This window comes from Rhinoderma darwinii, chromosome 3 (genome assembly GCF_050947455.1).
Source record: "Rhinoderma darwinii isolate aRhiDar2 chromosome 3, aRhiDar2.hap1, whole genome shotgun sequence".
In the NCBI taxonomy this organism is placed as follows: domain Eukaryota; kingdom Metazoa; phylum Chordata; class Amphibia; order Anura; family Rhinodermatidae; genus Rhinoderma; species Rhinoderma darwinii.
This window is the reverse complement of record NC_134689.1, coordinates 21,187,053-21,213,320: the sequence shown is the minus strand read 5'-3', so window position 1 is coordinate 21,213,320 and position 26,268 is coordinate 21,187,053. Positions and strand designations below refer to the sequence as shown.

Here is a 26,268-nt window from a genome sequence, read left to right as displayed (position 1 = left end):
TAATAGAAAATTCACACTCCATAGGTTGGTTATTATAGTGCTGTATGAATATTTTCTACACTGGATACCAAGCTGAAAAAGTGGCAACGTGGTACCCACAGACATTAGATGGTTATCACATTATCAGCTTCTTTGGCCTGATCCAGATGTTTCGGAAACGATGCCACCAACTTATCGTTGGGTTCATAACAACTGAAATTACTTTTAACAGTACAAAAAGTTGCAAATACTAAGAAAAACTTTATGGAAATTGTAGTATAACGGTAGTTTAAACAACAATATATACAATAAACATTGGTTTTAAAATTGTTTATTTTATACTCACCACTGTGGGCACAGTTCTGGCACAAGAAGCAGACAAGACCTGCTGAATCTATTCCAACACAATCTTGTGCCAATCTTGTGACCATTTTAGCCGTTTTTGTTCTGCCAGTCTAGTCCTAGAAAGGCCTGGTGATAATTTTATGTATTGTCTCATGGTAAAATGTATTTCTTGTAAGAAAAGAGTTAAGTAAAGTTTATTTTTCTTCAGTTTCGAGCTTTATATACAGAAATTAAAGCTTAAGCTCTCCTGAACGAAATTCCACAGGACTGGTATTGTTCTACCTTGTAGCGAACAGTGCATAAAGACGATAGCAGCATGCTGTAAGATAGTGATAGGCTTATCAGAAGTCTCTAATGGATTCACTTGCTCCTACTTATTCCGCTTCCACTGCACCATCCTTTTCTATCCCATGTTCCTGTGGTCTTCAGTAATTAATGTCAGACGAGGGACTTGCATTATAAGCTGTGCTTTTCTTCATTCCCTTGACCCTGTCAGGCTCTGTTTAATCTCCTGCGAAGCGGCAGCAGATTTCACCGTGGAGAACATATACAAAGGGCCTTCTCGATGGACGCTGCAGAGCAGTAGTTTCGCTCAGTTCAAAAACATTGTTGGGCTGGTATGTGGATGTGTTGAGCGTTTCTTCATCTGGAGAGATAAATCGATATGCAAATACAGTCCGCTGTATCGAATTCTCAGAAGCAACGGGTAGGATGTCAAATGGATGTAGGGTAGAATTAATATTTAGGAAATTTAGTATGGTTTAAGAAAGCATTGTGGTTCACAGAACTGTTACCATATTAGTATTCATGTATCATGGCCTCATAAACCTTTTACCTTCTAGTATTGAAGAAGCCATAAAACCCAAAGTCTTCTGCTTCCAAATGCAGAGCTTATAGGGCGAGCCGCTATCGTTGACTTATGTGTATGGAAATATTTCTGGAGCTCCTCAGCAGGGGCGGACATAGGGCCCAGAGGGAGGAGACGGCCCACTCTGAGTACAGGAGGTCTTTCCTGCCCCCCCCCCCCCCTCCAGTCACATTCTTCTTGGTGTTATAGGTTGTACAGACATTGTATCATCCCAGTCAGCCAATCATAGAACTTCCATGATTGTCTGAGCTGTTCTATGATTGGCTGATAGATGATGATTCAGTATTTATAGGTCTGAAAAGTCTATAGGTGGAGGAGCAAGAGGATGGCATCCTGCACCCTTACAGATACATAGGTAACCTATTCATTGGGAGTTAACCCCTTTCACTTGCCCTAGACCACCAGGGATGTTATCATTAACCCCTTCACTGCCCTGCCTACCAGTGATGTTATCATTAAGCCTTTCATTGCCCCAGACCGCAAGGAATGTAACCATTAATTCCTTCACTGCTATAGATCACTGGAGAAGTTACCATTATCCCTTTCACTACCCTAGTCTACCAGGGATTTTTCGATCCAGAGAAATGAAGACTATCCGTCCGATTTCCAGAGATATAACAGCAAAAATATATTCTTGTTTCCGTCATTATGCATTTTAAATATGCAAAAAAAGTTGCATTTATGCTGGTGGGGGCCCACACACCGTTTTTGCATAGGGGCCCTTAGTTGTCCATGTCCGCCGCTCGTACGCAGATATGGAGATAAAATATTGATCATGGGGGGGGCGTGGCTGACTCCCGCCGCGAGCAGTCGCATGCTGTGAGAGCTCCGTCCCGGCTCCAGTGTTTCTGCACTAATCCTGCCGTAAAACTACCCGCAAATACTCCTTGAACTTGGGGCAATCGCAGGCATAGTAGAGGAGAGCTCAACATGAGTAAGACACGCAATTCAGCGGCCGCTGACCGCCTCAAAGAGTTCTCCAGATCAAGTAGCCATCATGGCGCCGTTGCTCCTGGACAGCAGCATGACGAGGCGGACCCTCAGGGAGATGAGGATCCGGAACCATCACTAAAACAAGTCACAGCACAGCTCCTGACTGCTATACGTGAGTCTACTACTTCTCTTACTGGGAAAATAGATGAGGTTAAGGTGGACCTTGGTTTGATGCGTCAGGATCTCCAGAAGCTAAGAGATCGGGTTCGTGATACCGAAACTCGGATCTCGCAAATAGAGGATGATTCTGCCCCTGTGGCGCGACAAATCGGGGCCCTGGAAAGGGCAGCAGACGCATGGGCACAAAGATCGGATGATCTCGAGAATAGGATGCGCAGAAATAATGTTCGTATCCTGGGCCTGCCAGAGCGGGCTGAAGGCAAGGACCCAGGGACATTTATGGAGCAATGGCTCAAAGATACGCTGCATGACGCTACACTATCTGCGGCTTATGCGGTTGAACGAGCACATCGCGTTCCCGCCAGACCACCACCGCCAGGAGCCATGCCTAGGCCTATGTTGGTTCGTTTACTCAGCAGCAAGGATAGAGACGCCATTTTGGGAGCTGCGCGCCAAAAGGGCCAGATCACTCACAACACCGCTACGGTCAAGATTTTTCCAGATTTCTCGGCAGCACTCCAGAAAGCTCGTGCTAAATTTGTGGGCGTTAAACGACGGTTGAGAGATCTTCAGATTCAATACTCCATGGTCTTCCCAGCACGGCTCCGAGTTGTACATCATGATAAATCTATCTTTTTCAATACTCCGGGAGAGGCTGACGAATGGCTGAACAGCCGAAATAACCCAGGCCCCAGACCATGATTGCGGTTTTGTTATCCGACACCTAGAATCGTGGACACGGAGACTCGGTGACTTTTGTGGAGCTGCGGTTTGCTTTTGGAACTTTTGTTTTTCCTTTCCTCTTGACGCTGATCCAGGTTGCTGCTTTGTGGTATAATATCGGTATATCTGATATGTTTTCATTGAATGTACACTCTCTCTAACCACTGTATTTTACTTTGCTTATATTGTTGTTACTGGATTGGGATACTGGATTGTCCTTGAAAGGGTTGCTAGTCCGACCTGGGGCGACTTGTTACTCCATATTATTGCGGGTCCTTATATGACGGGTTGTATGCCTGTCTTGTGTGGGTTGGAGACGCTGGAGGGGGGAGGATGGAGCAATAGTCTGTGCGGAGTTTCCAGTCTCACACAGACTACCCCCGTGATTCAGAAGGGATATATTCCCCTAGTTCGGAAGATTTTCTTGATAGGAAGACTGAGTTCCCCCTCCGCTTATTGTTGTTTTGGTAAATCTTCTACTTTTGTATTTTAAGGATCGTTCATTTAGCGGTGCATGATGTCTCTAAGTGTTATGTCTTGGAATGTGCGGGGATTGGGAGAGCCACGTAAACGCAATCAAATCTTCTCTCAGATCAGAGCAAGAGGTCTACAAATAATATGTTTGCAAGAAACGCACTTAATGTCAGACACTATTAAATTTATGAGGAAACCATGGATACAATGGTCAGCACACTCCACGCACTCCTCATATTCCAGGGGGGTCTCCTTACTGGTTCACAAATCCCTGAGGTGGGAGCCAGGAGTTATGCAAAGAGACCCAGATGGGAGATATATTTTTGTACATGCCTGGATAGAGAGCCATCCTTTTGTTATCCTGGGCATTTATATTCCCCCGACACAATCCCTAGCGGTACTATATGAGGCAGCCAACTTTGTGTTTGAGTATCCCCAAGCTACGGTCCTCTGCATGGGAGACTATAATACTGTAGCAAATCCTACATTGGACAGATTTCGCCCGGATGTGGGGACAGATCCCCCTGGTGTAGCTAGACCCCTTCCTCTCTTGCTATTTCTGGAAGAGGTGGGATGGCATGATCTTTTGAGGTATATGTGGCCGGATGTTCTAGAATATACCTGTTATACCCCGGGGAGAAATGCACTGTCCCGGATTGACTACATTTGCGGTAATGTGCGCGCGTGTTCAATGATCTCATCTGTAGAACATTTACCCCGGGTGTTTTCCGATCACTCCCCTATGATGATAAAATTGAACACGTCCCAGAGAAGAAGCCATATCTGTAGGAAAATACACCCATTTTGGTTAACTCAATTTACCCAGCAGGATCGCATTCCTGATCAAATTCACATTTACACACAGGGCAATGGAAATGGTACGAACCACTCAGCTTACTGGGATGCATTAAAAGCCTACTTGAGGGGCTGTCTCCAGTCCTCCATTTCTTATATTAAAAAGGAATCGGTTAAAAGGGAACAGGAACTAGCTAATTCCTGCAAGGTACTAGAAGCCACTTATGTCTCGGACCCATCGGAAAATAATAGGGTTAGCTGGTTACGGGCGGGAAGACAATATTTAATGTATCTGACGGAAAAAAGCAAGCGTAAAATGTTCTTTGCAAACCAGAAGTACTTTGAACAGGGAAACCAATCCAGCAGCCTGTTAGCACATCTCATCCACCAGAATACTTCCTCCCCAGCTATTTTGAAAATTAGAAGCCCTAATGGTGTTATTCTCACTGCTACGTCAGATATACTTTCTGCATTTTCTGATTTTTACAAAGACTTATATGTCTCTAGAACTACGGAAACTGCAGAAGAATTGCAGGCATATTGTGAATCTATCACCTGCCCCTCTATAACTAATGAACAGAGTCTCCTACTTGATGGCATGATCACGATAGAAGAGCTGACTGAGGTAGTGAAGGATATGTCTAAGGGGAAAGCCTCGGGGCCGGATGGCATACCTTTGGAAGTTTATTTGAGATACCAAGAGCAGTTACTCCCAGAACTCCTTCATACCTACCATAAATCCTTGTTAGAGGGGTCCCTCCCCGACTCCTTCTATGAAGCCACAGTAGTGGTGATACTTAAACCAGATAAAGATCCCCTGGATTGTTCTTCCTACAGGCCCATAGCATTACTTAACGTAGATTATAAAATTTTAACTAAGGTATTGGCAAATAGACTTAATGGTATTACGCCCTCTCTCATCCACCCTGACCAGGCTGGGTTTATACAGGGGAGAAGTACGTCAGATAACCTACGCAGAGTCCAGATTGTTTCTCAGATTGCATTGCGACAGGGTGCGGACTGGGCCTTGGCATCTTTGGATGCAGCAAAGGCCTTTGACTCTATTGAATGGCCATATTTACTCCATGCTCTGCGTAGGTTTGAATTTGGTCCTGTGTTTTGTCAGTGGGTCTCCTTATTGTATCTACATCCCAGAGCGGCGGTGTTCTTGAACGGACAGCTCTCTCCATACTTTGATTTGGCTCGTGGTACCAGACAGGGGTGTCCGCTTTCACCTTTATTATTTGCAATCGCTGTAGAACCCTTAGCTATTCTACTTAGATCTGATGTGATATACCGGGGCATACCCCTAAACTCTGCGGAACACTGAGTGGCACTATATGCCGACGACCTGTTGCTATTTATGTCATCTCCTGATGAGTCCCTAGATGTAGCAATGACCATAATTGATAGGTTTGGAGATTTTTCTGGACTGTCCATTAATTGGGGCAAGTCGTGTCTGATGTACTTTTCCCCGCGCAGAAATGGTAGGGTGGGTTCATTGGTGGGTGGTTTAAGGGTGGTTTCTAGATTTAAGTATTTGGGAATTCAAATCACGAGATTAGACGCTGACATGGTACAAGCAAATGTTGCTCCCCTAATTCCGATGTTTCGAGATAAATTTAAGATCTGGTCGGGACTACCTCTATCCATAGCAGGACGTATTAACCTTATCAAAATGGTGGTTCAGCCTAAATGTCTTTACATTCTGCAACACATATTTGTATATATCCCAAGGTCATTTTTCCAGGAAATGGAATCGCAACTAATTAAATTCATATGGGGATCTTCTAGATCTAAGTTACAGCTAGCAAAATTGCAACGACCCAGAGATTTAGGGGGAATGGCCCTCTCTGATTTATATTTATACTATCTAGCGGGCCAGCTCAAGTATATGGCCGCCTGGGTGTCACCTGACGTACCAGAGGGATTGGAACTATGTCTGGCAAACTATTTGGATATTCCTAAACTCTGGCCTGTATTAGAACCCTCACTTCCCCTTAGTAGGAAATCTTTACCGATACATAGGGTAGCTCGCAATGTCTGGTCGGCAGCACTTAAGATCTCAGGAGAGGACCAAATAATAGCGGAAACACCCCTATGGCAGAATGTGGCACTAGATCAGTTATTCTGCTCACAGGATGATACATTTTGGTCGACACTGGGGGTGAATACGGTGGGAGATTTATTTGTGAATAATGTGATGCTGTCCTTTACTCAAGTGGAGGAAACCTATCAAGCTCCAAGACGAGCTTTCTATAAGTATTTGCAATTGCGCCATTCACTGCTGACTCAGTATAGGGGGAGAGTAACACCTATTTCCACTTATCCCTTGATTGGGGTTATTAGATCACAGGGCCCCGGAGGGTTAATTTCCTCCATCTATTCTTACCTTATACATGCGAAGGCAAATAAAGCAGCTCTCCCAGCAATGGGCAGGTGGCAGATCTTGATCCCATCCCTAGATGAGGATTCCAGATTGGAGCTATTAGAGTCACATAGATTTGTTTCTCCTGCTATTAACAATAAGCTTATACAGCTCTACATCATACACCAGAGTTATCTTACCCCGGTCTGTCTTTATAAAATGGGTAGACGACCTAATCCCAGGTGTCACAGGTGTCGCTATGAACCGGCTGATTTTCATCACATGATATGAGAATGTCCTTTACTTCAAGTTTTCTGGACTGAAGTTACTGACCTGTTATCCCGGGCATTGGAAGTCCCAGTTAGACTGGAACCAGGAATTTGCCTATTTGGATTAGTGGAGGATGGGATGTATACTAATCCAACACGAACGTGCCTTCGGGAGACGTTTTTTATGGCTAGGAAGGCTATCGCTATTAGGTGGATGAATCCTCGTACTCCTACTAAATCTATGTGGATAGAACTGATTAATTCTATGATACCTTATGAACGAATTGTTTATGTTAATAGAAGATGCCCTGATAAATTTCATCGGGTGTGGGATCAGTGGTGTAACTCTGAGCTCACATCCTACTCCAACAATGCTTTATCTAGGGCTCTTAGAGCAGTCCCCACTCAAGGTGTTTTGTAAAAAGGGGGGGGGGGAAGAGGTTACCTCTCCTATCTGTTTGGGTAATGTATAGTTTAAGATGGGGTGCGACATTATAGATACCTTAGGTCGCTTAGATGGAATCGGGATTTGCGGGCTCTCTGTCTTCTGCATATGGTGATATATTATTGCTTCTAAGAAAATATGGAACATCGTGCACTATGAACGATTGTGAAAGGTTTAGATGCTATGTTTTAGTTTGATTCATGTTTAAATTTGAGGTTGATTGTAATGCCATGCATTGCTGACATGATATTGTAACACGCACTTTTGTATTAATGTTGGGCATGTCCGCTGTGCGGGGGCCCAGATATGTCTTTTATCATGGTGTTTATGTATCTCCTTCAATAAAACGAGTTTAAAAAAAAAAAAATATTGATCATGGGGGCAGGGATTTTTGTGGACTTACGGTCGGTACTCCCGTTGATTAAATCTCACCATAGACAAGAGATTTAAACCGGTTCCGCAGACACGATTAAGTATGCAACTTGACTTTTGGCATATATTATTAACAACATTTAGAGCCATGCTCAAACTACCGCCCAAAAAAATCAGGCACGCAGATAAAATGTTTGACAGAATAATGGTTAGCAGTTATTTACGTGAAAGAAATGTGACCAATTAATGACCAAAATTTACACTAGAGAAATTGGGAATCCAGTGTGCTTCTAGGCAGGGGTGGACAGATTGGTAATAAAGGCAATGCCCAAGGGCCCATGACCAGGGGGTGCCCATAGAGTTCTAATCACATCCGATAAAATAGAGAATCGATCCTAGTGCCGTGTAAACCAGATGTGTGGAACCTGTCAGGACCTCACATAGGGCAGTAGACAGTGTTTTTGAGACCCTTTTAGGACAATGGTCTCCACCATGTGACTCCCCAGCTATTGGGAAAATACAACTATTATTTCTCAGAAGACAATAACCAGCTACTCATTCTACATATCATACCATTTATCTAATATATTTTATTCATATACAACTTTGAGATCTCAGAACAGTGAAACTTTGATATCTGAAGACTAAAATGTGTTTATCCATCCATAAAATGATCAAGCTTTGCACAATGCAGACCATCTACAGACTCAAGTTAATGTTCTCTTATTCGTACAGTAGTTTCTGCCTTGACAAAGACATCGTAGATTACACATTCTCTGCTACATGAAAAATGATTATAAATTACTTGTGGCAGGAAAGGAAGAGGATTTTGTCAGCTTAATGTGTTCTCTGCCATTTTGTTGACGAGCAATGAATTGAATAATACAGTACAATAAAAGAAAAATTCATTTCTTTAGACTTGTGTTCTTTGGAGATTCGGGTGAGGTGGTATTGTCCCTATTTTGTATTATACTTATAGATTCTTTTAGTAATTTAAATTCTGGAGGGATATCTGACATCTTTCTCAATCTAGAACTCTGTCACTTCAAGAGGAGGCAAAGTTTTATATAATATATTGTAAATTACTTCCAGTTCTCGAGACCTTGGATTCTGAAATTTGAATAAGTACCAGGTAATAGATTGGAAGAATGTATGAATATATAGTGGGTCATAATGTGTTGACCATGACCATGTCCCTTTAATCTATGGACTGCAGTGGTGTGACCTAAGTAGATCATTCTGCATTCGTTGGCAGGGCTAGCTCCAGGTCTATATGGACCTTTAGGAGACTAAGTCACAGTGGGCCCTCATCTTGACTGCTGTGGGCACTGGCATCTGTCCAGGTTTATCTGGTGCTGATGTCGGTCCTGTTCCCAGGCTTCTTTCTTTCACTGGCGGTCTGCAGAAGAATAAAAGATGACTTCCACCGGGCCTACACTGCCAGGTAAATTATTTTTATTATCTAAAAACAATCAGGGAGTGTGCCCCAGAAAGTTGGCACTGATAAATAGTGTATGTAATTTTTCCTAAGAGGTTTATTTTAAGACAAACCGATCTGAAGCTAAGCATTCCAAGTTATGAGCAGGATACTGGAGAGCCACAGATGCGGGTCTAAGGCACAAGAGAGGATAGAGACTGTGCCATTTGCAGCAGCATGCATGTCATGGGCAGTGTGCAAAATTCAGTCCACAGCAAGTAGGGCAGAAATGATTAGTTGGCAACAGCCTGACATCATCGACAGGAAATAATGAGATTGAGGAGATTCAGTGACAACAGCTAAATACACTGGGCTAAGAAGATTTATGGATGTCATCCAGTGCATTCTTATATTACATTTTGCCTGATATTTTATTATTCAGGAAATTAGAAGAGACAGCAGTGACATCAGACATCATCATTACAGAAAAAAAAAATTACATTCTAGTTTTCAATAGGGTACGTTTTCCCACGTAGTATTGTAAATTCTATATTCAACATGACTCTTGGGGGCCTCGTCTATCTCATCAATGCACAATGGGGCTGATTTTTAATCGAGTTAATAAAGAAACCAGCACCGTATGTATTATAAACCCAAACTAAGGTGAAGCTATCTAGTTTATTTTTAATACCGTTTGTAAATGTTATAATTCACTTTGTGGTCCTGATTTCCTTCTAATTCCCACTGCAAACTCAAGAACTGTAATGTAAGCCTAACCCAATTTTCGATAGCACTTTTATTCTATGACGATATTTGGATACAGTTCAGGTAGGTCATGCACATTTCTCATCTAATGAGATTTTTCTATTCTTGTGAATGCTTTGATACGGCTCAACTGAATTAAATTACATTATGTTTATTGGTTTCATGAAAAACATTGAAAAAAACGTTTCAGCCTAACATAAAAAATAATCACCGGCAAATATTGGTCATTGAGTCGTTCTCTTCTGTCCAGATATTATATAGTCTACTCATCTGTTTCTTCGTTTTTATGTGTTTCTATAAAAGATGGGTGACAATCCAAATGGCGACTATAACAGTGCCCACAGGGGATGTCACCCAGCTTCCTTGAGGTTCTTATTTGCAAATCTGAGAGAGTGGCATGCTTCGATACATACATACATATATAGATGGATTGGCTATTGAGGTGTTTTGGAAACTTAGGTGACGACCCCTGTGGGAACTTTAATTTCCATGGGCATACATACTAGAAGGGCAGACCATGCAGCTGATATGAGGACCTTGGAGATAGAGGGCCTAGCCCTGGGTGGTTGCATGACTTATTTAAATGGGTAGTGATAACCCCTAGGTAGAGATCCCCTCTCCGCAGGGTGTACAATGTTAAAATAACAAAAGTGGGGAATCAACTCCAGGATCGTAGAAAGATTATTGAGGGGAAACATGAACCATAATGTCAGAGAGGGCCCCATCTTTTAATCTTTAATATTGGACTTCACTCCTCTATGTATGCCCCTGGTAGTGACAACTATAATAGTAGAAATAAACAGAGTAGATGTTTTGACCATTTAAATGTATTGTCCAGGATTACAAAAACATGTCTGCTTTCCTCCCGAAACAGGGCCACAACTGTCCATGGGTTCTGCCTGGTACTGCAGCTTGGCTCCATTAAAGTAAATGGGGCAGAGTTGCAATACCAGGCACAAACTTTGGATAGGTGTGGCTCTGTTTCGGGAAGAAAGCTGCCATGTTTTCTATTCCTGGACAACTAGGATGACTTATAGACCTACAGTTTATCGACTCAAGATTTGTAGTTTTAGTGGGACTGCTTTTTACATTGGCCTGGGTTGGAGGCCTTAGTTGCAGGCAGTGGGTAGTAAGTCCTAGTATGGAGTAATAAAACTGAGGGCAGGACATAAAGTAGCGTCCTGGTATCATCATAACATAGGAATTGTTCAGTCTTGCAAGCCATAGCAAATCATACACAGATTCACAAGTTCATGGTTAGAACATATGGACTCCAGATTTGACTGATTTTATTATATCATTGATGTAGCGTGTTTGAAAATAGTCACTAGTAATGATCAAAAGATTGTTGAGTATCTGCTCTTTGACCATCTTTTTTTAGTATATTTTTCAGTATCTGAACTGGTTTGGTCAGTTAAAAGTTGGTATACATGTGGTCTCCCTAGGCAAACCCAGGCCGGCCTTAGGAGTGTGCGACCAGAGTAATAGGGGTAAGTGCAGGGGGCACTACTAGCCCTGGTGGTCTGGACACAGAGCCCATAAGCCCGATCCTATACTTGGTGCCCACACCTATGGAAAGGCAGCTGAACAGGAAGCAGCTTCATTCCCTAGTTTATTGATTAGAAGGTGTTATTTGGACAACTGTCTGGCACTGTTATTCGGGCACTGTGTGGTATGTTATTTGTACACTAAATTATGGTATTATTTGGGCACTCTATGGTACCCCATAAGCGGGCGATGAATAGAAGATAATGCACAGGGCACCATCTAACATAATACCGGCAATGGGTAACCCTATGAGAATAGAGTTCCAAAACGCATGATGGCCTACTGAGGAGGGAGTAGATTTTTCCCACATATTATATTTGTCAGATTGGTCATCTAGCCCTGCAAGGTTCCCCTTCTCGCCAGCTAACATCTAGTAACACAGAATGAAGATAAATTATCAAAAGATAAATAAATACAACATATAAACAGCAATATAAAAGTGAAAAACATTAGAAATACTGAAATACAGCACCCAAGCTAAGAACGGCAACTATAACATGATGGATGGGGAGAGGAAGAAATCAACAACTTTCATAGGGGTTGTCCAGGTTCGGGGCTGTTTTTTGTACTGATGACATATCCACAGGATAGGTCATTAGTATATGATCGGTGGGGGTCCGACACCCAGACCCCACTTGATCAGCTGTCCTGACTGTGCCGGTAGCTATGCAGTGGTCGGTGCTAGAAGCAGAAGGCTCCGACCACAGTATAGCGTCCGTGCTGGGGTACTGCAGCTCGGCTCATTTTCACTTGAATATCATGCAGATAGTTAATCAGTATAAAAACCGGCCTCGAAACTGGGCAACCCCAATCCCTTCCCACCATGTGTCTGGTCCAATCACATTACAGGGAGTAAGCCCGCCTAAGCAGAACTGCTTGTGCCATCATCACCCTCGTATCAGTCTCAGGCACCAGCGCTATACATTGTGGTGCCGGAAATTCTGCGGATTCTTATTGGAAACAGTCAACGAGTTAGTTGATGACATACCAATAACAGCTTAGTTGAGCCTCTATATTAAAGTGGACTGTGTTGCACTGCATTCTGGGAGTGTTCATTTTTCCAAATTCCCGAACCTAATAGACCGTTTTACTTACTATATATAAGATTGTAACTCTATATATAAAAATGTAATGATGTCAGAAAGGTTCTGGGCACCTTGAGAGGGCACCCCCTCCCATTTATATTAATTTCATAATGTCACTTTAAGAAAATGTCTCACATTCATTAAAAAAAATACGATGATAAAACCTGGTTATGGCTTAAGACACTACGGCATAAAAGCCGCTTCTCTTGAAAGACATAAAGAGACCACTTTAAGCAGCCACAAAGCCTTCTCTGTACATCGGTATTTATCCCCCCTGCATGTAATGAGAGGCAGAGTACAGAAGATCATGCAGGTGACGCCGCTACATCCTAATTGCCCAGCAACGCCTCGCTGATTCCGACGTTAAACATCCTTGAATTACAGCCCAGCACCAAACATCTTCAGCCTCGTGTATCACAACTATCGGCAAGAAAAAAGTGTTCTTGTTGCCCCCAGCAACCAATCAGCATCCGCGTTCTATTTTTCTAGTGCAATTTAGAAGATGAAAGCGGAATTCTAGTCGGTTGCTATGGGCAACAAAAACGCTTTTTTTCTGTGACAGTGGTCCTCATGCATTAAAACTCTTCTATTAGTGTCATTGTTTCCCATAGCAACCAATCAGATTCCAGCTTTCATTTTTCCAGTGTAATGACAAATGAGATCTAAGATTTACCATGAATCTTGTGTTTAATTATCATTTTATTTATCAACAAAAAAAAAAAATCATTTGTGATTTGTTCAGTTATGTCGGGTTGTTAAGAATTTTATTCCTCATACTTGCCAACAGTCCTGATTTTAGTGGGACAATCCTTCAAACTGGATCATAAAATGGTTGGAGTTTTATGCAAATTTGCATGAAAAGTGGCCAGTTCGAGCTTTTTTGGCACCATTCCCGTGCAGAATGGGGTGGGGCTTAAAATGCCCCGATTTTGTGGATATTAATATTAGTAATGTTAGTAAGTATGCATTTGTTGTTTATCTGATCCTGGTACAGCTAGGTGACAACCAATATGGTGGACATTAGCGCTTCCATAGGAATTGTCACTTAGTTTTCTAAAGCCACTGAATGGCAGATCTAAAACAACAATGCCCACATGGCCTCCCGCACTTGGCTCTGCGTACAGTGGCACGCGGTGCGCCTGCAGCTCCATAGTACATCGCATGGTGCTCCGTATGGCACCGAGTTATTATTCCCTATAAAAATGTTATGGAGTTTGTACGGTGCCGTAATACAGCCATGTGCCTGGGGCCCAACACTGCATACCTAGACTGATATACCAATAAGGATTCCGAGAAAGCTGGATGACAAAACTTATGCAATCTGAAATAGTGGCTATATTGATTGTCACCCAAACCCTAGAAGCTAGGTAGCCAATGAGTTTGCGAATCTGCGAGTGGCGCCTAACTTTTTGGGTTGTTTTCTATTTATGTATACAAAAAGTTATTTTTCTCAGGCTACTAAAGTCTACAGTTATTGTCCACTTGAATGAGCCTGAACTGCAATACCACACACAGCCTATAGATAAGGGAGGCGCTGTTTCTAGAAAAAAAAAAGCATGCCCATTTCTATCATCTCAGACAACCCTTTCCTAATTTTCAATGTCCTTTGACAAGAGATCCATCAAGACAGCAGATCTGGCTTGATTAGTATTATCCGTTATTTTGGTATAATCGGGCAAATTGTTTGGGGTGTAGATCCTTTAATAATCAGGCTCGCTGGAGCACGCTGCCTGGCACAATGATGTGCTTTTGTTTCTGGCCTGTTTATTTCTTTGATTATTTCAGGCCCTGGGGCTATTCAGGAGGAAAAAGAGGAAGCCCAGTAATGGAAAACATGTGTTCCCCACTTTATTTCAGTAAGCAGAGCGCGGGAGCCGCGCAAATCCTGGCAGTGTATCCATGTAATACTGAGGCCGCAAGATTGAATAGAGAAGAGGTATAGAGCTGTCCAAGAAATTCTTAGGGGCTGGGCAGGGTCTTGGCTGCAAGTTTGTGACTGGAAAATATGAGACAGAGACAGTGCAGGCATCCGAGCTCCGGCCTGGCTGACTGGGTACAGTGAAGTCTGTGAGGCCACTTCTCTCCCTGCTATGTTGGTGGCGAGGTGCTTGTTTATGTCCGGATATTGAAAGGTAAGGCGAATATCCCAGGCAGAGTCAACATCACTTCATAGTATCTAACTTAGGACAATGGGGCATGGGAGTTGCAGCTTAAAGGGTTTGTCCAGCATAAACAAATTGTTTATAAAGTGGTCTGTGGGTCCGGTAGTGTGATTGACAGCGCCGATCTAAAACAACTCAAACTGTGGACATGGGGTCATGAGAGGAACCGTACAGAGAGTGGCCGAGGATGTAAATATAAGTCCCTACTTTTGACACAAAATGTTTCTACTTTGGAAGTGATCAATGTGATTGAATTATTACCTTTATTATATTGTTCTAGAAAGAGTCCATCCAGTTTATAGCTGCATATTACCCTGCTTAATATTTCATGATATATTTCTATTTTATGTTTGCAAGTTTAGATATTTAGCTACTGTTTTGTGGTATCATTGCTGGAAAACATGCACATGCATAAAAATGTTTACACCTAAAAACTCTTAAGGGGGTTATCTGGCTTAGGCCCCGAGGCATAACTATAGGGGGTGCAGAGGTAGCAGTCGCACCCGGGCCCTGGTGCTTGAGAGAACCCAAAGACCACTCTGCCACATCAGAGGACAATAGTTTTATAAATGGCACATGTTGGGTGGGGGCCCTGTGAGAGCGTTTGCATTGGTGCACAGGAGATTTAACTTACACCTCTGCTTAGGGGATGGATGGATGGATATGCACTGGGTGATTTTAATTAGTTTAATGCTGGTTCCTACCATCCCCAAGAATATGTAAGTTTAGTCCCAGTTCTGGGTGTATGTGCAGCGTAGGTTCCCACCTCATAGATGTCTCCTTGTCGTGGCAGGTGGGCCCACACAATTTGATCAAAATGTGCGCTAAGAACCTCCCTATTGTAAGTAGATTTAGCAGTAATGCATATTTATTTATATTTAGTGGCTTAGGTGGCATTAGTGCTCGCAGTGTGCTGTAGATAGATAGATAGATAGATAGATAGATAGATAGATAGATAGATAGATAGATAGATAGATAGATAGATAGATAGATAGATAGATAGATAGATAGATAGATAGATAGATAGATAGATAGATAGATAGATAGATAGATAGATATGGGATAGATAGATATGGGATAGATAGATAGATAGATAGATAGATAGATAGATAGATAGATAGATAGATAGATAGATAGATAGATAGATAGATAGATAGATAGATAGATAGATAGATAGATAGATATCACTTCATGCTTTTTTTACCTTGTTTTGCGTTGTGTTATGTCATTTGTGTGTAAATATAATGTATACAAATTGCTATATATATATAAACTATTCTAATTGGTGTAAGTAATACTGTTTGTGCCCAGAACAGGGGCTTAGAGAGTAAAGGATAGCGACAGGTGTGACAGGGACAGACAGTGTGAGACAGGGATTGTGTAAAACAGGCTCTACCAATACATCATAAGGGAACAGACGAGCTTTTATACTATAGATGTAATGTTCCTGTTCTTTTATTGCGTGTAGCAGTTCTGATGTTATACTAACATATTAAAAGGACTGTTTAACCACTGCAAACCCCTTTTTATATGAACTACTAAGGTATATGGCCATCAAAAAGTGGCACTTGGCACCACCCTTTATTAGCAAGTGTGGAGAGCTGCTAACATAGAGAGGCTCTCACTCTGGAGTTCCCACGCTGTCCATGTATTATATGGTCGGGCATTGGCTGCTGAGGAAATTTTTTGTAAGACGCAGCTAAACCCAGCGATCATAACTGATCGCCAGGGTTTCTAAAGTCGCCGATCACAGGTGATCACTGGGCCAACTTTGGTTTTAAAAGGGGCAATCTTGATGAGACAACCCTTTTCAACCCTCCAAGAACTGAAATTCCTATTGACGAAAGAAAGGTGCTGAGTCACTTCAAAAATAGAAGGCTATAATAAAAGACAAAGGAACTATCTTTCAGTCACCTTATTCAAAGAGAAGGGAGCACACCCTGTGAAGTAGGAGCAACCACATGACAGCCCACAAGCACCCGAAGCTGTTTAATGCTTAAAGGATTCCATTAATTTCAATGGTGGGGGCAGCCAACTATATGTGATGTTATTTTTATTTATTTTTTCTACTTTTGGGAATTTAATAGTGCCCCCTTGGGCCAGCAAACAAGTAAGTTTGAGCAACTAGCTGGAAAAGGGCTTTATGTAAATATTCGGTGCCTATATTGTTGGCAAGGCATGTACATTTCCGGTTGTCCTCATGGGTACCCCTTCGCATTGCAGGCTTGTCCTTACCCACTTTATTTATTAATACAATGAAGTATTTTATTTATACCCTCTTCTCTTGCGGACTGTGGGTAGCAGTCAATTCTGTTTTGTATTCTGCATTATTAAGTTTCATAAAACTAGTGTGTTGTCATGACATTGGGAAATGGAATTTAAAAAATAGGAATTTCATAACCTACACAATGAAGCAGCGATTAAACATTTAACTGGTACTTAATTGTTTATTAGCCAGAAAGAATTTTATTCTGCCATTGTACATCCAGAACCTTGTCCTCATAATAATAGATGTTCCCTGATGCGACTTGTGGTTTTAAATGTCACACGGCATCATGTTCTGATGTTCATATTCGTAATTTGCGTTCTCTCGGACTTCGGTGCACTAAGCTTTAGTGATCAAAATTAACTCTTTAATGACCGGCCAATTTGGCCCGTAATGGCCCAGCGATTTTTAAATTTCTCCATCGTCGGATTCAAAGATCCATAACTTTTAAATTTTTTCCGTCAACATAGCTGTATGAGGGCTTGTTTTTTGCGGGATGAGTTGTATTTTTCAATGGTACCATTTTGAGGTCAATGTAGTTTATTGCTAAACTTTTATAAAAGATTTTTTTGGGGAGAAATGGAAAAAAACCTAAATTTTGCTATTATTTTTTGCGTTTTAAATTTACGTTGTTCACCGTGCGGTGTAAATAACATGTTACTTTTAATCTATGGGTTGATACGATTACAGCGATACCAAATATGTATAGCTTTTTTATGTTTTACTACTTTTACACAATAAAAACACTTTTAAAAGGAAATAATAGCTATAACTTTTTTTTTTTTTCTGTCAATGTAGCCATTAGAGGGCTTGTTTTATGAGGGACGAGATGTAGTGTTCATTGGTACCAGTTTGGGGTACATGGGACATTTAGATTTACTTTTAATAAATGTTTTGCGGAAGGGGGATGAAAAAAAAAAGCTATTCCGTTCACCTTGCGGTTTAAATAATGTGTTTACGTAATTGTTCTGGTCGTTACGATCGTGGTGATACCATTTATGGGTACCTTTTCATTTTGTTTACACTTTGACAAAATAAAACTACATTTTATGGAAAAATAGTTGTCTTATTTTTTTACTGTGCAGTGCTTTTTAATTAATTTTATTTCACATTAATGAATAATTTTTTTTGGTCCCACTAAGGGACTTTTGTATGCGATCTTCTGATTGCTGATATATTGCTTTGTTATACTTAGTATACCATAGCATTATTGCCTGACAGGCAATCTATTAGGCCACGCCTCTGGCCTGGCCTAATAGGCATATAGAAATGGCAGGCCTGGGGGCCTTCACTAGGCCCCCGGCTGCCATGCCACCGATGGGTGACAGGGAGCCCTATGTCGCTATTCACCGCGACATCTATGGTGTTAAACTACTGCGATCAAGGATAACTCTGGTCACAGATCTTAGGGCAGGAGCCCAGCTCTCATTAGACAGCCGAGCACCCACTCCTGCCGTACCGGGCTTATTTCGATGTGCTGTGAAAAAGCGTATGCATCGGAATAAGGCCCCTTAGTGACTGCCGTGAAAAGGTGTATATGCAGTCACTAAGGGGTTAAACTTTCTGATACCCTTTATTGGGGAAATTTGTATAGACTTTAATGTGCCCAGGTCAGCTATAGAATTACAATATAGACATATGTAAATAAATACAAACACCTCCTTAGGGTGGAGACACCGGCTTCTGTTCAGGGATCAAACTGACACATTAAAAAGTTAATGCGCTCTATGTCAGGGTCATATAACATTATTCATTTAGAGTATTTTTTAGTATGGGAGCTTTTTTTTGTGGAGTGTGATTTAATAGGGTTCTCCGGGCATTTCATACTGATGACCTATTCGTAGAATAGGTCATGAATATCAGATACGTGGGGGTCCAGCTCCTGCCACACTTGGGATAGCCTGGGATTGCAGTTCTGGTCCTATTCAAGTGAATGGGACTGATCTGTGATCCCAGACACAGCCGCTACAGATGTGTACAGCGCTGTGCCTGGTAAACACTGAATAGGTCAAGGCATTCATTGCCGCGGCCCCTTCAGTCAGCTGATCAGTGGATTGCCGGGAGTCGGACTCCCACCAATCTGATATTGATGACCTATCATAAGAATATGCTATCAATTTAAAATGTTCAGGGAATCCCTTTAAGTGACCTACCAGGAGACCAAGAACAGACAAATGTGTGAATGATTGAATGAATGTGTGAACGCCGCTGCTGTAAACTTTTTGCATGCACCATTTTCAGATACCCCAGTGCTCCCATATTAGTGATAGCAGCCACAGTGATCAAAGCCATAGGTAATAACATATAGCACTTGCTCCACAGCCATACCTTGTTCATACATGACCATGCTGGTCCTCTGTGTTAGACTAGCTGTCGAGAAGTGTGTAACCTCTGGTCCCTATATGGTTTGTCAATGAAGCATTCGAAAGAAAGGCTGGAAAGATACCCCAGTGCCCCATATTAGTGATAGCACCACAGTGCCCCCATAAAAGTGATCAAATACCTTGGTTATACATTGAAAAGCTGGTAAGATACACAAACTTATGAGGAGGCACGTTTCCCAACTTTGGGTAGTACATAGCACAAGAATAGCCTCTATCTAGATGCACTGGTCAACCTGTAGAGCACAGTCTAATGCTTGGCCGACACTGCTTTAAGGGGATCTCCCGATTTTAGAAATGTCAGGAAATTACAGTAATAGGGTTCTGGTAGGTGGCTGTTCCAGGTGCCCGCACTGATGCCCTAAAGGAAGATGCCCTAAACAGCCAAACTGCATCGACTGCTTTATTTCCCCAGAACGAATAGGGGCCTTAGCATGAATATAGCAGGGCATTTCATGATAAGAGAGCGCCCCCCATTTTTTCTTCTTTAATACTTTCTCTATTGTTTAGGTAAATTTCTTTATTGTTTTTATTTTTCTTTAAAAATTTTCGGTACTTATTGAAGGTTATTGAGGAGACAGCTGTGTTATCTAGCACGTGCAGGTTCTACCATCTTCTGTAGCGGCTTGTGGGACTTTTTTTGTCTTGGTCCCAATGGCGAGAATTTTGTTTGTATATTCTCCGGTCTTAGGCGGGCTTATACATGTTTTATTTGTTATGTTTTGTATGTGTCTGAGAGGCGCGTATGTTATTACGTCTATAGCTCTGACCATGGATTTATAGAAAAGATAGGACTTCAATCTGATGCATTTTATTGTATACTTTTATAGAACGGTTGTTTTGTTATGCATTTGTATTTTTCTGTCTATTTTCAAAAGTTAATAAACACTTTGAAATAGAAATGATAGGTCTTCCAGGCGCTAACTGAGAGAAAAGGAAAAGGCAATACTCTATATGATAAACGTAAAAGCTGAAATTTCGGTTCTTATAAGCTCCAAAACACAAGGCACGCGTGTCTGAAGCCATTGATAAGGAATCTGATTCACTCAAGATAACAGTACTTGACTAAAATAGTTTTCGCTTGCATAAATGTTTTGTGTTGCCATATTCATTTGCCCCACAGTTCAATTGTTTGACGGGGTAATGACTGGCTGATGGCTAAATACAAGAGTCTGATAACTGTATATAGGCAGATGTAGAGTGGATATAAAAAGTCTACACACCCCTGTTAAAATACCAGGTTTTTGCCATGTCTAAAAATCAGTACAAGATGAATAATTTCAGAACTTTTTCCACCTTTAATGTGACCCATAATCTGTACAATTCCATTGAAAAACAAACTGAAATCATTTAGAGGGGAGAAATAAAAATAACAAGACTACAGTAATGTGGTTGCATAAGTGTGAGCAGCCTCTTATAATTGGGGATGTGGTTGTGTTCAGAATTAGCCAATCACAATTAAACTCATGTTAAATAGTAGTCAGTACACAGCTGCCATTATTTAAAGTGATTCTGAGTAACCCCATATAAAGTTCAGCTGTTCTATTAGGATTTTCCCGAGATTTTCTTTGTTGCATGTGACAGTAAAAGCCATGGTGGGGTAAAGAGCTTACAACGCATCAAAGGGATCTGATTGCTGAAAGGCATCAGTCAGGAGAAGGGTACCAAAGAATTTACAAGGCATTAGATATACCATGGAACACGGTGAAGACGGTCATCAAGAAGTGGATTACATTTAGCACAACAGTGACATTACCAAGAACTGGACGTCCCTCAAAACTTGATGAAAAGACAAGATGAAAATTGGTCCGGGAGGCTACCAAGAGGCCTACAGCAACATTAAAGGAGCTGCAGGACTTTCTGGCAGGTACTGGTTGTGTAGTGCATGTGACAACAATCTCCTGTATTCTTCAAATGTCTGGGCTGTGGGGTAGGGTGGCAAGACGGAAGAAAAACATCCAAGCCCGGCTATGTTTTCCAAAGACCTACATCATGTCTGCCAAAAGCATGTGGGAAAACGTGTTATGGTCTGATGAGACCAAGTTTTAACTTTTTAGCCATAATTCCAAAACGGATGTTTGTCGCAAAGCCAACACTGCACATCACCAAAAGAACACTGTCCCCACAGTGAAGCATGGCGGAGACAGCATTATACTTTGGGGCTGTTTTTCTGCAGCTGAAACTGGGGCTTTAGCCAAGGTGGAGGGAATTATGAATAGTTCCAAATATCAGTCAATATTGGCACAAAACCTGCAGCCTCTACTAAAAATTGGAAGATGAAGAGGAATTTCACCTTTCAGAATGACAACAACCTGAAGCAGAATCTCCAAATCAACAAAAGAATGGCTTCCCCAGAAGAAAATCAAAGTTTTGGAATGGCCCAGCCAGAGTCCAGACCTGAATCCCATTGAAAATCTGTGGGGTGACCTGAAGAGGGCTGTACACAGGGGATGCCCTCGCAATCTGACAGATTTGGGGCGCCTTTGCAAGGAAGAGTAGGCAACAATTACCAAGTCAAGATGTACCATGCTGATAGACTTCTACCCAAAAAGACTGAATGCTGTCATAAAGTCAAAGGGTAATTCAACAACGTATTAGTTTAAGGGTGTGCATATTTATTCAACCACATTATTTTTGTTCTTTATTTTTATCTTGGACTGATTTTGTAACATGCCAAAAACCTGGCATTTTGACAGGGGTGTGTAGACTTTTTATATCCACTGTATACTATGCTGGAATGGAATATGGAAAACCTGTCCATATTGGTGCCCACTGTAGATCGTAATCTGGTCAAGCTGCTTTTCCTCTTCTCTGCTGTCAGTTTTAAATTTTAAGCTGAACTGTTAAATCATATCTGTCAGTCTGGTTACTAGGTGCACACTATCTAACAACCACAGTCTTTTTAAAGGAGTTTCCAGACAATACAGGTTGCTTAGGTGTTCAGCTCAAGGCAAGGTTTCCACTTGATTTGGCAGGACCTAAACCAGGCCTTTCCCTACCTCCTACTGACACATTATCCATATAAGAGGGATTATCTAGGATTAGGAAAACATGGCTGCTTTCTTCCAGAAACAGTGTCACATCTGTCCATGGGTTGTTTCTGGTATTGCAGCTCAGATTTATTGAAGTGAATGAGGCTGAGCTGTGACACCACACACGACCTGTGGATAAGCCATCAAAACTGATCGGTTGGGGTCTGACTCCAGGGACCCGCCGATCACTGTGAATCATCGACACACATTTAGTGGCGATTCACAGGTATTGTAGCATTCTTCTCCCACTCACTTCAATGGGAGAAAAGGCTGTAATACCTGTGAATCGCCGCTACATCTGTGTCGACGATTCCTAGTGAGCAAGTAGAAATTTTGGGGAAGCAGCACTCGCGCTCCCTTTAAAACAGCTGATCGGCGGGGGTCCCGGGAGTCAAACCCCGACCAATCAGCTATTGATGGCCTATCCTAGACAACCCCTTTAAGATCCATGGTGTAGCAGTGACTAAACATGCCTCCGTTGCCCCCAAATGAGCTCTGGAAGCGAAGGATGATAGTGTTCTTAAAAGGCAGAACCAGGTGCAAAATCAAAAAGACAATCGACCTCGAAAGCCTCAAGTTCCGAAAAAACATCTTAGTTACTTTAAAAATATACACGACTAGTGGTGTGCTCCTTACAGGCCTATTCTGTCACAAGTATAGTAATTAGATAGTAGCCGGGAACAAATTCTCTGGTAATAACTATGGAGATAGGATAATAAAGGAGATTTCAAAGGTTGATGGTTTCCAAAAAATATGCACATTTTCCATCAAGCAGACAGTCTCCATGGACACGCGGGAAAGGCCTGAATATAACTCGATTTAAAGGCCGACCTGCGGCTCACATGTGGGTGGTCCTGGGTGAAATGTGGCTTTAAATGTCAATAGAACCATTAAGGCAAAAGTCAGATCAATATAAATTTTTTGGACTAAATGGTCTGAGCTGCCCATATACACATAGTATTGGAAAAAAGATTTCCTACATAAGAAAAATAAAATAGAACACTGCTATGGGGTCTTGTGACCTGCACAGTTACGGGGGCATTGTGACTGGTAATGTTATGGGTACACTGAAGTGGGCTTTATAATGTGGGTAGTATAGCTGTTCATGTTGTAGAGCCTCGGGGCTGGCACTGGTGGATTTTGTTACTGACAATGTTATGAGGGTATTGTGACTAGGACAGTTATGGGGGAATTGAAATTAGCAGTGTTATGACTGCACTATATTGAACTCTAAATGGTCTAATCTGCTCATTTACACATTGGTGTACTTTGTTAGATTTAAAAAAAGATTTCCTACATAAGCAAAATACAATAGGACACTGCTGTGGGGTATTGTGACCTGCATAGTTATGGGGGCTGTGTTGCTGGCACTGTTATGGGGCTCTATGGCTGGCACTTGTGGGTATTAATACTGGCACTGGTATGGGGGTATTGTGAGAGGAACTGATAAGAGGGTATTAAGTTTGTACGGAGGTGGGCTCCATAATGGGGGCACTGACGCTGTAACTGTTATAAGGCACTATCGCTGGTAGGTATTGTTACTGGCACTGTTATTAAGGTATTGTGAGTGGAACTATTTTGGGGTATTGAGATTGATAGTGTTATGGGTACACTGATTTGGGCTCTGTACTTGGGCCATTGTAAATGGCACTTTTATGGGGCACTATAAATAGCACTGGTGGGTATTATTAGTGGCACTGGTATGGGGGCATTGTGAGTGGAACTGTTATGAGCGTATTAAGATTGGAAGTGTAATGGGTGCACGGAGGTGGGCTCTATATTGGTTGCAATGTGGCTAACACTGTTATAGGGCACTGGCTGGCGCTGGTAGGTATTGTTGCTGGCACTGTTATTAAGGTATTGTGAGTGGAACTGTTATGGGGTATTGAGATTGGTAGTGTTATGGGTACACTGAGTTGGGCTCTGTAAGGGGGCATTGTGGCTGATACTGTTATGGTGCACTATTGCTCGAACTGGTGGTTTTTGTTATTGACATTGTTATGAGGGTATTGTGAATGGAAAAGTTATGGGGATCTTCAGAGTGGAAGTGTTTTGGGTGCACTGATGAGGGCTCTGTGATCAGGTCACTGTGTCTGACACTGTAATAGGTCCCTATGGCTGGTACTGCTGGGTATTGTTACAGGGGGTATTTTGGGGTATTGGCAGGGGAACTATTATGGGGTATTGAGATCAGGTTTGTCTTACTGGTGCCCGTGTTCTCTGTGATGGTGGCACTGTGCCATCTAAAAAATATGCAGCGCATGGCATATACTTGTCCCTCTTTCCCGTCTCCAAAATTGAAGACATATGTGTGTGTTAATTATTGCTTTACATAGGACTGCAAGTCAACCTCCTGCATTAATTATGATCAGATATTTATGAAGATGCTCAAAAATAGAAGCCTGGAAGAGTCTCATGACAAATCCAGCTCTGCTTCATATGTACACAAGACGTGTCAAGTTTAAAGCTCATCCTCTTACTGATTTAGATAAAAGAGGGATGTACGTAAGAGACAGCCGAGCAGTCAGACTGCTGCTGTGACGATGCATTTTGGTTGTATACTTCCATAGTTAAATATAACCTGCCGAGAACCCTTTACATATTGGATAAGATGCTGCTGTAAAATGCGGCGGGGAGCAGTCCCCCTTTGTACAATGTTTGCAATGCATTCTGGTAACGCCACGGACACTGAGCAGAGATTTCCCATGTAGCGTTCACAATGTGTCTCACTCCCTCTATATGTTTCTGTTACAGATGCCTCAGGAACAGTATGCTCACAGGAGTACGCTCTCCAGCACCGAAGGACCCCATGTGTATAAGGTGGGGATATACGGCTGGAGGAAGAGATGCCTGTATTTCTTCGTTCTGCTCCTCATGATACTCATCCTGGTGAACCTCGCCATGACCATCTGGATCCTCAAAGTCATGAACTTTACTATTGTAAGTAACCATGGAAACCAGACGATCTAGATGGAATGGGCACCGAGGGGCGCTTCCTTATGGTGTGGAAAAAAGCAGCAGGAATGGGATTATGGCTCTGCGGGAGCTGTAGGGAGAACAATACGGAGGTTATGGCAGGCCACAGACTCCATTCAGTTCAAATAGAACTTTATCTTACAGCTGGATTCCCACCTGGAGCGTAATTGTGCCATAGAAGCAGCGGGGAGCCGAGTTGGAGCGTAGGGAGGCGTAGTTACAAATTTGGCATACAGCAGGAAGCCTGGTCCGGGTTATCACACAGTTACTTAACTCTTGGAACAGATAATAGAAAAAAAAAAAAGAGAATATTTTAATGTAAAGTTCATATACATATAAAAAAATATAATAAACTTTCTGCGATCTATGGTTCTCCAGCTGCTGTGAAACTATAACTCCCAGCATGGCCATATAGCTGCATCATGCTGGTAGCTGTAATACTACAACTGCTGAGACCCACAGGTTGCAGACCACTCATGTAGGGTTTGCAAGGTGGACGCAGAATTGGGTGTACTGTATGTCCTGCTGTTTGTTTTAGACGTATTCTCCCAAATTGTGACCTCCATTGAAATGAATGGAAAACCTAAGAAATGGGGTTTGCGGCTTCTTTTCTTCGTTATTATACGCTGTTTTTCTGTTAAAACTTACATCTCATGTTATTATATGTTATAGCTTTTGTCTTTGTGACCAGTGGAAAACCTAGGAGGAGGTGTTTGAATTGTTAGCTCCTAGGGCACATGTGGGCTGTCATGTGTGCATATCGACCTCCGTGTACTAGTGCTTACCCTTGTGCATTAATCTAAGCATTGAGAAAGAGCAAGGGAAATATTGTAAAATGGAGATAAATTGAGCAAGAGATGGGGGATGAGAGTGCAGTGACTTGAA

At 42.0% G+C, this 26,268-nt stretch overlaps 1 protein-coding gene across 2 annotated transcripts in view; it reads left to right on the top strand.

Annotated features, from left to right (window-relative positions):
- The window catches only part of SGCD (sarcoglycan delta), a 423,838-nt gene that overhangs the window by 254,510 nt on the left and 143,060 nt on the right, over positions 1-26,268 (top strand). Inside the window, exons 1-2 of one of the 2 annotated variants that reach the window (XM_075856103.1) lie at positions 14,581-14,698; positions 25,162-25,347. In XM_075856103.1, coding sequence (XP_075712218.1) covers positions 25,162-25,347 — 186 coding nt within the window. In that variant the 5' untranslated portion in view covers positions 14,581-14,698. Of the gene's footprint in view, positions 1-14,580; positions 14,699-25,161; positions 25,348-26,268 lie in introns of those variants that run through there. The other variant, XM_075856102.1, reaches the window with a different exon arrangement.